This window comes from Scomber japonicus, chromosome 10 (genome assembly GCF_027409825.1).
Source record: "Scomber japonicus isolate fScoJap1 chromosome 10, fScoJap1.pri, whole genome shotgun sequence".
Classification (NCBI taxonomy): domain Eukaryota; kingdom Metazoa; phylum Chordata; class Actinopteri; order Scombriformes; family Scombridae; genus Scomber; species Scomber japonicus.
In genome coordinates, this window is record NC_070587.1 from 1290646 (window position 1) to 1301267 (window position 10622).

At 42.2% G+C, this 10622-nt stretch overlaps 2 protein-coding genes across 3 annotated transcripts in view; one reads left to right on the top strand and one right to left on the bottom strand.

Moving 5' to 3' along the window:
• The window catches only part of septin7b (septin 7b), a 33063-nt gene extending 27515 nt beyond the window's left edge, over positions 1-5548 (top strand). For both annotated transcript variants that reach the window (XM_053327406.1, XM_053327408.1), the window contains exons 11-13: positions 2126-2261; positions 3202-3344; positions 5412-5548. In XM_053327406.1, coding sequence (XP_053183381.1) covers positions 2126-2261; positions 3202-3344; positions 5412-5451 — 319 coding nt within the window. In that variant the 3' untranslated portion in view covers positions 5452-5548. The remainder of the gene's footprint in view (positions 1-2125; positions 2262-3201; positions 3345-5411) is intronic.
• Positions 5549-8104: 2556 nt separating this feature from the next.
• On the bottom strand, positions 8105-10513 carry LOC128366154 (protachykinin). The gene is made up of 5 exons (XM_053326834.1): positions 10415-10513; positions 9701-9803; positions 9325-9348; positions 8744-8800; positions 8105-8115 (listed from the first exon to the last, which is right to left on the bottom strand). Exons 1-5 carry the CDS (start codon positions 10511-10513, stop codon positions 8105-8107), a joined length of 294 nt encoding a protein of 97 aa, XP_053182809.1.
• Positions 10514-10622: the final 109 nt, after the last annotated feature.

The following is a 10622-nucleotide window of genomic DNA, read 5'->3' on the forward strand; positions in this document are numbered from 1 at the left end:
TGCTTTAACCCTTTATAGGACACTCATTGAAAGGAAGGGAGAAAGGAGGGGAGGAAGGAAAGAAGGAAGGAAGGAAGGATGGAAGGATGGAAAGAAGGAAGGAGGGAGGAAAGAAGGAAGGAAGGAAGGTAGGGGGGAGGAAAGAAAGAGAGAAGGAGGGAGGGAGGAAGGGAAGAAAGAAGGAAGGAAGGAAGAAGAAAGGGGGATGGAGGAAGGAAGAAGAAAGGGGGATGGAGGAAGGAAAGAAGGGAGGGAGGAGAGAAGGAGGGAGGGAGGAAGAACAGATGGAAGTAAGGAAGGAAGGAAGGATGGATGGAAGGAAGGATTGAAGGAAGGAAGGAAAGGAAGGAAGGACGGAGGAAAGAAGGAAGGTAGGTAGGGGGGAGGAAAGAAAGAGGGAAGGAGGGAGGGAGGAAGGGAAGAAAGAAGGAAGGAAGGAAGAAGAAAGGGGGATGGAGGAAGGAAAGAAGGGAGGGATGGAGGGAGGAAAGAAGGGAGGGAGGAGAGAAGGAGGGAGGGAGGAAGAACAGATGGAAGTAAGGAAAGGAAGGAAGGAAGGAAGGATGGATGGAAGGAAGGAAGGAGGGAGGAAGGAAAGGAAGGAAGGACGGAGGAAAGAAGGAAGGAAGGAAGGAAGGAAGGAAGGTAGGGGGGAGGAAAGAAAGAGAGAAGGAGGGAGGGAGGAGAGAAGGAAGGAAGGAAGGAAGGATATTTTGGGATATTTACAGAAGTTACCAAATATAATTATTTGCCCAATAAAGGGTTAACTCTGATCTCTAATAATAAGTATAAAACTATTAAGTCCATCTTTAAAACTATCCTTTCTATTTGCATTTTTGAGCCACTGAATTACATTTGAACTTGATTTGAGCTAAAATAAGAACCACCTTACATCCCAGAGTCAGCACAGGTTTAACTTCAGTGTTAATATTTATTATCTTATATTCTCTAGAGATGTTTTTGAGTCCTTCCCCTGGCTGCTTGTCTCATTTCATTAGTCATAAATTACTGTATTTACCCTAAAAGCATTTAAAGGATTACAACCAAAGCCTAAAACCTCATAAGACTTCAGTATCAGGAGACGTAGCATTATGCTAAAAATGATGTCTCAGACAAACATGAGCCTAAAATTGCTGTTTTTGTCATTTTAAATCATCATATTGCAGCTTTTAGATTGTATAGTTTCATCTTGTTCCTCCCTGAGTCAAAGCACTCATCTCCACATATTTCAGGACAGGTCTCTGCCCACTAACCACTGCCACAGAAACAACCCCGATGAGCTTCACTAACATTTAACCGCCTGCGCTAACCGCTCAGTGTTCACAGGTTCTTTGCATTTTGAGCGTTTTTGGGTCTTCCCCCCCCCGGTGAGGTTTGAAATGGTTGGTGTGGGTTTCCTGTTCCTGTCACAGCCTTGTTGGATCCCGTCATTTCTAAAACTTTGAACCTCTCGCTCTGTTTTCCTCCTCCTGTATCCCGACATGTTGTATTCCTGTGGTTGGGTTGGGGGGGAGGGGGGGGTGTGGGGGGGTAAAGAGGGGGTTTAATGTTGTCACGATACAATTCAAAACTTCTGTAACTACAACTTTTTTCTTTTCTGACAACACTAAAAGAGAACAATAAATTAATATTTGACTTTCACCCTCTTTAGTCAACCAGTTGGCATGGTTACCGGCGTTTGACCTGACTTCCTCCTCTCTTTAAAAGCCAGAATCTATCTCTCTCTATTCCACTCCTCCACTTCCTCTTCCTCTTCTTCCTCCTCCTCTTCCTCTTCTCCTTTTTTTTATCATCTTTATCTTTTCCTGTAAAGTATTTCAACATGCATGCTTTCATTCAAGAGCAGATTTCAGACTGGGTGAAACTAGTTTTTTTTTACTTGTTAAACTAAATTAAGTTAAATAAATTAAGTTATTTTTAATTTGATGCTGTTACCGTGACAACACTAATAATGAGCATACTGATGAGTAGACCCACTGCTGGTGATGCCACATAGTGCTCTTCTAAAACCCCTGTTTGTGTGTGTTTCTTTCTTTGTGTGTGTGTGTGTGTGTGTGTGTTTCTTTCTGTGTGTGTGTGTGTGTGTGTTCCTCTCTCGTGCCCCCCCCCCCCCCCCCCGTTGCAGGAGTCCCCTGGCCCAGATGGAGGAGGAGAGGCGAGAGCATGTGACTAAAATGAAGAAGATGGAGATGGAGATGGAGCAGGTGTTTGAGATGAAAGTCAAGGAGAAAGTGCAGAAGCTCAAAGACTCTGAAGCAGAGGTAAAAAAAACAAAAAAAACAACACACACACACACACAGATGGATTACAGAGTGTTACGGGTCTCTGCCTCAGCTCATTCCTTCCTCTTGTGCAGACATGTTTCAGCAGAGTTTACAGAGCAAGTGTGAAGATGAATGTTTTGTTTGTCAATTCTCGCTTTTTGGACGAGTGTGTTTAATGTCTCTGAAATCATTTATTTAGATAAAGGCCATTAGTGTGTCTGTGTGTGTGTGTGTGACTACGTGTGTGTGTGTGTGTGTGTGTGTGTGTGACTACGTGTGTGTGTGTGTGTGTGTGTGAGAGTGTGTGTGTGTGTGAGAGAGAGAGAGAATGTGAGAGAGAGAGAGAGTGTTTTACAAAGCATTACAAAGCATATTTTCAATCAGGAAATAAAAAGTGAAGATGCTTTAACCCTCCTGTTGTGTTCGAGTCAAGGAAGGGAGGGAGGAAGGGAGTAAAGAAGGACGGAGGAAAGAAGTAAGGAAGGAAGGAAGGTAGAAGGGAGGGAGGGAGGGAGTAAAGAAGGACGGAGGAAAGAAGTAAGGAAGGAAAGAAGGTAGGAAGAAAGGGAGAAGAAGGAAAGAAAGAAAGAAGGAGAGAGGAAGCACAGATGGAAGGAAGGAAGGAAGAAAGGGAGAAGAAGGAAAGAAAGAAAGAAGGAGAGAGGAAGCACAGATGGAAGGAAGGAAGGAAGGAAGGAACAAAACAGACGGGTCAATTTGGTGTCTCTGTAGCTTCAGGTACTAATGTCCTCCTGTGTCTGGTGTCTCTGTAGCTTCAGGTACTAATGTCCTCCTGTGTCTGGTGTCTCTGTAGCTTCAGGTACTAATGTCCTCCTGTGTCTGGTGTCTCTGTAGCTTCAGGTACTAATGTCCTCCTGTGTCTGGTGTCTCTGTAGCTTCAGGTACTAATGTCCTCCTGTGTCTGGTGTCTCTGTAGCTTCAGCGGCGTCACGAGCAGATGAAGAAGAACCTGGAGGCTCAGCACAAGGAGCTGGAGGACAAGAGACGCCTGTTTGAGGATGAGAGAGCAAACTGGGAGGCCCAGCAGCGCCTGGAGCAGCAGAAACTGGAGGCCTCCAGGTACCCCCGACTCCCCCTACCCTTAACCCCCTAACCCTAACCCTCCAGGTACCCCCGACTCCCACTAACCCTAACCCCCTAACCCTAACCCCTAACCCCCTAACCCTAACCCTGTAGCCTCCTAACCCCCTAACCCCCGACTCCCCCTAACCCTAACCTCGTAACCCTAACCCCGTAACCCCCTAACCCTAACCCCTAACCCCCGACTCCCCCTAACCCTATCCCTATACCCCCCTAACCTCCAAACCCTAACCCCCAAACCCTAACCCTCTTTTAATGGTTCAGCTGTTTTTAACAAACCTGAGTGTGTGTCTGTGTTTGTGTGTGTAGCCTTTTAAAATATACACACATTCAGGCACTATTGGTTTCTACATACAGTCAGAAGTTTGGACTTTCTGTCACTTTACGTCCTATAATTCTATATTGAACACAATCTTTTAAATCTTGATTAGTAATCAGTAAGAGATATATAAGTAATTAAATCCAAAATCACTGCAACACACACAACACAACCTTTGAGATGATTTTAATGTTGAGTTTTATTTAAGACTGTCAGAGAGATGCTGATTCAACACTATTATAACAATGATTGATGATCCATACTATTATGAATTAATACTATACTATATATCAGAGGTGTCAGCCACATACAGCTCAATCCGGCCCTTATGTGGAAAGAAAAGAATATAGAAAGTCTTTATTGTCACTGTAAGGAAGGAAGGAAAGGAATAAGGAGAAAGGACAGACGGAATAAAGGAAGGAAGGAAGGAAAAGAAAATGGGAGAAAGGACAGATGGAGTAAAGGAAGGAAGGAAGGAAGGAAAGGAAAAGGGGAGAAAGGACAGATGGAATAAAGGAAGGAAGGAAGGAAGGAAAGGAAAAGGGGAGAAAGGACAGAAGGAATAAAGGAAGGAAGGAAGGAAAAGAAAATGGGAGAAAGGACAGATGGAGTAAAGGAAGGAAGGAAGGAAGGAAAGGAAAAGGGGAGAAAGGACAGATGGAATAAAGGAAGGAAGGAAGGAAGGAAAGGAAAAGGGGAGAAAGGACAGATGGAATAAAGGAAGGAAGGCAGGTAAGGACAGAAGGAATAAAGGAAGGAAGGAAGGAAAAGAAAAGGGGAGAAAGGACAGATGGAATAAAGGAAGGAAGGCAGGAAAGGACAGAAGGAATAAAGGAAGGAAGGAAAAGGAAAAGGGGAGAAAGGACAGAAGGAATAAAGAAAGGAAGGAAGGAAGGAAGGAAAGGAAAAGGGGAGAAAGGACAGATGGAATAAAGGAAGGAAGGAAGGAAGGAAGGGAAAAGGGGAGAAAGGACAGATGGAATAAAGGAAGGAAGGAAAGGAAAAGGGGAGAAAGGACAGATGGAATAAAGAGAGGAAGGAAGGAAGGAAGGTAAAGGGAGAAAGGACAGATGGAATAAAGAAAGGAAGGAAGGAAGTAAGGGAAAAGGGGAGAAAGGACAGATGGAATAAAGAAAGGAAGGAAGGGAAAAGGGGAGAAAGGACAGATGGAATAAAGGAAGGAAGGAAGGAAGTAAGGGAAAAGGGGAGAAAGGACAGATGGAATAAAGGAAGGAAGGAAAGGACAGATGGAATAAAGGAAGGAAGGCAGGAAAGGACAGAAGGAATAAAGGAAGGAAGGAAAAGGAAAAGAGGAGAAAGGACAGACGGAATAAAGGAAGGAAGGAAAGGACAGATGGAATAAAGGAAGGCAGGAAAGGACAGAAGGAATAAAGGAAGGAAGGAAAAGAAAAGGGGAGAAAGGACAGATGGAATAAAGGAAGGAAGGAAAGGAAAAGGGGAGAAAGGACAGATGGAATAAAGGAAGGAAGGCAAGGGAGAAAGGACAGATGGAATAAAGGAAGGAAGGAAAGGGAGAAAGGACAGAAGGAATAAAAGGAGGAAGGAAGGCAGGAAAGCACAGAAGGAATAAAGGAAGGAAGGAAAGGGAGAAAGGACAGAAGGAATAAAAGGAGGAAGGAAGGCAGGAAAGGACAGAAGGAGTAAAGGAAGGAAGGAAAGGATGGAATAAAATGTGTGACTGTGTCCGTGTTTCTTTCTCTCTGCAGAACTCTGGAGAAAAACAAAAAGAAAGGAAAGATCTTTTAAAAGACAGTCGGCAGGACCACCCCAACTCAAGTTCATTTTCTTTGCCAACGTTGCCGGTCAGGACACCAGCGTGTGGCACTGGACACCCCCAACCCCCCCCCCCGCCCCCCCCTCCAATCCCCCCTCCCCCCTTCCCTCCATCCTCTCCTCCCCTTCCCTCCATCCTCTCTCTCCCTCCTCCTCCTCCTCCTACTGCTCTGTCTGCCAGCACAGCCGTGTTCCTGCTCCCAGCCACTAGAGGGGAGTACTGGGGGGGGGGGGTATATATGTGTGGGTATATGAGGGGGGGGGGGTGGAGGGTGGAGGTGGGAGGTGGTGGAGGGGGGGGGGGAGGGGGTGGAGTTAGGTCTGCATGTACAGTCAGAACCGCCACCGCCACCGCACACCACAGAGCCCACCCCCTCCTCGCTGCTTCGGGACTCATCATCATCATCATCAAAGAATGTGTTTTACCTTAAACGACAGGAGAAGAAATAACTAAATAACCCCCCCCCGCCCCCCCCCCCCCCCCCCCCCCCCCATTTAGAAAAAGGCCAAAACCCCTTTTTATTTTAATTATTATAATTATTATTATTATTGATGTTATTATTATTATTATTATTGTTATTGTTGTTGTTATTACTGAATACTGTCCCCACTCCCCACCCCCCTGACCCCGCCACCCACCCCCACCCCTGCTGCTTCTCCCCCACCCCCCACCCTGCTGCCCCCCCCCCCCCCCCAAAGGTTGCTTTTTTAGAAAGACTGACGTGTCCGACTGTTGTACAATCAAGTTCTGGTGAATCGTGTTTACAGGAAAGAAAGATGACAGTAAAGTGTGTATGAACATGAATATGAACATTAATCCCCCCCCCCCCCCCCAACCCCAACCCCCGACACCCCCCCACCCCCACCCCCAACACCTGATGATCTTCCATCATATTATTGAAGCAAGAAGAAGAAGAAGAGGACGAGGCATTAACTAATCCTTTCTGTTTTTTCGGGGGGGGGGGGGGGGGGGGGTTCTCTCTTTTTTTTTTTTTTTTTTTTTTTTTTTTTTTGAGTGTACTCGGTAACCTTTTTAACCTCGCCTCCTTTATCAGTGCAACAAGCCTAAAAAAAAAAGAAAAGAAAAAAAAGAAAAAAACGGTGTCAAGAGAAGAGGAGGAAAAACAACCTGAAGATAAGAAACATCAAATAAAAAATAAAAATGCACCTTGGGCCTTTTTATAGATTTAAAAAAAAAATAAAATAATAATAATAATAATGGCTAAAAAAGCTTCTTTCTGAAACGTAACGCTTCCTGTTTTCCTCTGTATTTAGCTCTCTCCACTAGCCTTGGACCACCATTTATAATAACGTCATAAGTGTTATATTTCACTTAGTTTATTTTTATATATACCGACCGAGCCAGCTGAAGTAAATCACTTCTTTTGTATGTTTAGAAAAAAAAAAATATCCTCAAGAGACTCAAAAGCAGCGTCCAAAAAAAAAAAAACTTTCATATATATAACAGTGATCCTGGACGCTAAGCAAACAACTCAGCCCCCCAGGCCCCCCCCCCCCCCCCCCCCCCCTCTCAAAAAACCTCCAACCGAAACCCAACTACAACGTTTCTTTACTGCGATCAGTGAGAAAGAAGAAGAGTCAACACCGCATTTGCTTTGGCTATGTACTCCATCTCTGTATTTTAATTTTATTTTTCATTTGTATTGTACAAAGTCAACTTAATAAACCTGTGATGATACTGAGGAGTGAGCTGGGTTTATTAATATTATAATTATAATTAATATTATTATAATTATTATTATGGGTTATTGACAGTCATTGTGAGGTGGTGATGTAATGTTTAACATGTGTAATATAATCACAATAGCTCTGTTAACCCTCCTGTTCTCCTCAGGTCACAAGGAAGGACAGGAGGAAGGGAGGAAGGAAGGAAAGAAAGGAGTAAGGAGGGAGGAGAAAGGAAAGGCGGTAGGAAGGGAATAAGGAGGGAGGAGGGAAGGAAATGAGTAAGGAGGGAGGTAAGAAGGAAGGGAGGAAAGGAGTAATGAGGGAGGAGGGGAGGGAGGCAAGGAGGAAAGGAAGGAAGGAGTAAGGAGGGAGGGAGGGAGGAAATGAGGAAGGAAGGGAAGGAGGGAGGGAGCAAAGAAAGAGGGAAGGAAGGAAAGAAAGGAGTAAGGAGGGAGGGAGGAAGGAAACGAGTAAGGAGGAAGGAAGGAAAAGAGGAAGGATGGAGGAAGGAAACGAGTAAGAAGGAAGGAAGGACGGAAAGGAGGGAGGGAGGCAAGGAGGAAGGAGGAAGGAAGGAAAGGAGTAAGGAGGGAGGTAGGAAGGAAGGAAGGAAACGAGTAAGGAGGGAGGGAGCAAAGAAAGAGGGAAGGAGGGGAAGAACGAAGGAAAAATTAAGAAAGAGGAAAGAAGGAACAGTCCATTTGACCCGGGAGGAGGGTTAAATCTGTTTTAGTGATTAATTACAAACATTTGAAGCATGTGATATATAGTTTCACCACTAGATGGCGCTATTCGACCACATGATCTCAGCATAGTTAACGGTGCCACAAGTTTAATGAAACAGAGACAGACAAACAGAATAAAACCTTTAGCAGTCAGTCTGAAGAAATGAAGCAAATTAAAAATAAAAAATAAAAGTAGATGATCAGTCTTCTGCTCACAGCGCTCCTGCAGGGATGAAATCAGCTGTTACACATTTATACTGAAATGTCCCTTTTAATGTCACTGTTGGATAGGGTTGCAAAGGGGTGGAAAATTTCCGGGAAGTTTCCGGTAAATTTCCATGGGAAGTTAAGCTGGGGAATTTTGGAAATATTCCATATTGGAAACCCTCCATGGGAATTTATGGCAACTGAGGGTAATTTAGTGGAAAGGTATCATTTGATTGATTAATTGGATAAAAAAAGAACAATGAACAATGAAAAAAGGTGCACAAACAATGTCGCTTGATGTCCCTGAGCTGTTGAAGTTATATTAAATTATACAATTATTTATAATTTAATATTAAAAAACAACTAAATGTTATTATTCTTAATGGTTTCACACACAACTCTGAAGAAATACAACAATGTGTGAGTGAAGCTACACATAGATATTCAACTGTACTGCATGATATCTGGTTGGTTTAGTCAGGATTATGCTAAAATATTATTTTACACAACTATATTTAAGTTCCCTAATAAGAACATACCTTCAGTTTAATACATTCCCAGTTTATTCCCGTTAATTCCCATGGAAAGTTTCCAAGTTTGAAAATTCCCGGAATTTTGCAACCGTACTGTTGGAAGGGTCTTACCTTCATCATCAAAGCTTCTTTTACCCATCAGACCCACAAAGGTTTGAAATTTATGACCTGGAGATGAAACTTTAGTTAAAAAGAGACATTGGTTAATTTAAAAGTACAGAAATATAAAATGAAGGAATTTACATTTAACCCTTAAACAGGCAGGAGTGAAAAAATTAGATGTAAAAAATCCTAATGTGATGTCACTAGTTATGTCATTTGCACCTAAAGTAAAACATTTCCTTCATATTTTTAATATATTTTGGATTTTATGAGTTGTATCTCCACCAGGATGCTTTGCCCTTATTAAGGTATAACATGCTCATAATGGTAAAAACACTTAAATGTGTTATTTAACATAGTAAAGTGAAACATTCTGCTCATTAATATCACACATACTAGTTTCTAAACTGATTTTTATCATTTCTATCAAAGTATAAACCTACAACAAGCTTCAATTCTACCAATTAAAGGCTCATATACAATTAAACAACCACCTTAACCAATCATGCTCCTTAAAGAGTCTCCTGGTGCACGCTGCCTGTTTAAGGGTTAATTCTGAAATCTTGCAAAAAGAAAATAATAAAACTTACGTTTTCGTGCCGTCTGCGTCTTTGCTGTTTGGGAGGAAAGACATAAAATTGAGTGATCGATCTCTCATGAGTGCTTTTATATATATTTATTTATTTGAAATGTTTATTATAATGTACAGTCAAGCCCGAAATGATTCATACCCCTGGCAAATTTTGACTTAAAGTTACTTTTATTCAACCAGCAAGTTGGTTTTTGACCGGAAGTGACACAGGCGTCTCCAAGAAGATAAAAAGACGATGTACAAAAGGCATCATTGTGGTAAAAAAAAATATTTCAGTCAGCTTTAATTTACATTTGAACAAAAAGTGGCATGTCCAAAAGGGGTATGAATAATTTCGGGCTTGACTGTATATATTTATTATATTTAACCTCCACCAGAGAGTTTCTTCCCCTTGAGCACCAGATATCTGCGTGGTCCTGGTTTTCTGGTCATTCTTAATAACACATCCTGAATGATTTCAGAGTCTGGCCATTTGTTCTTATGAGAAAGAGAAAGAAGTACAGCGTGATTATCTTAAACACAAATGTATTTTATATTATATTATATTATATTATATTATATTATATTATATTATATTATATTATATTATATTTATATTATTTGCAAATAATCTAATTTTAGAGCTGATAGCCTTAAAGATCGTCAGTTGTTTTTTTAGTTTAACCCTCCTGTTGTCCTTGGGTCAAGGAAGGAAAGGAGGGAGGAAGGAGGGAAGGAAAGAAGAAAGGAGGGAGGAAAGAAAGAGAGAAGGAGGGAAGGAAGGACGGAGGAAAGAAAGAGAGAAGGAGGGAAGGAAGGAAAGGAAGGAGGAAAGGAAGGAAGGGAGGGAAGGAAGGAGGGAGGAAAGAGAGAAGGAGGGAAGGAGGAAGGAAAGAAGGAAGGAAGGGAGGGAGGAAAGAAGGAACAGTCAAAACGGACGGGGTCAATTTGACCCGGGAGGACGACACGAGGGTTAAAGATTTTTCCATCATTACATCTTTTGGAGAAACACCAGCTGCCTTAACATAGATTTTTCTGATTCTTTTCATGAATGGAAAATAATAATAATAATAATAATAATAATAAAATGAAAAAGTGTAAAGTCTTACCTCTCCGATGCTTCCTCTCCAGCTGTCAGCATCCATCTCTTGACAGAACGCGTTTGTCAGAAGCAGAACAACTATTACAACGAGTTTAACTATCTCCATGGCAACCTGTGCGTAATTTCACCCAAAATATCTCTGCATAAAAATATAATAGAATATGTTGTTTTTTTTAAAAGTCTGGATTAAAACTAATATACTTGCAGGTGCAGCT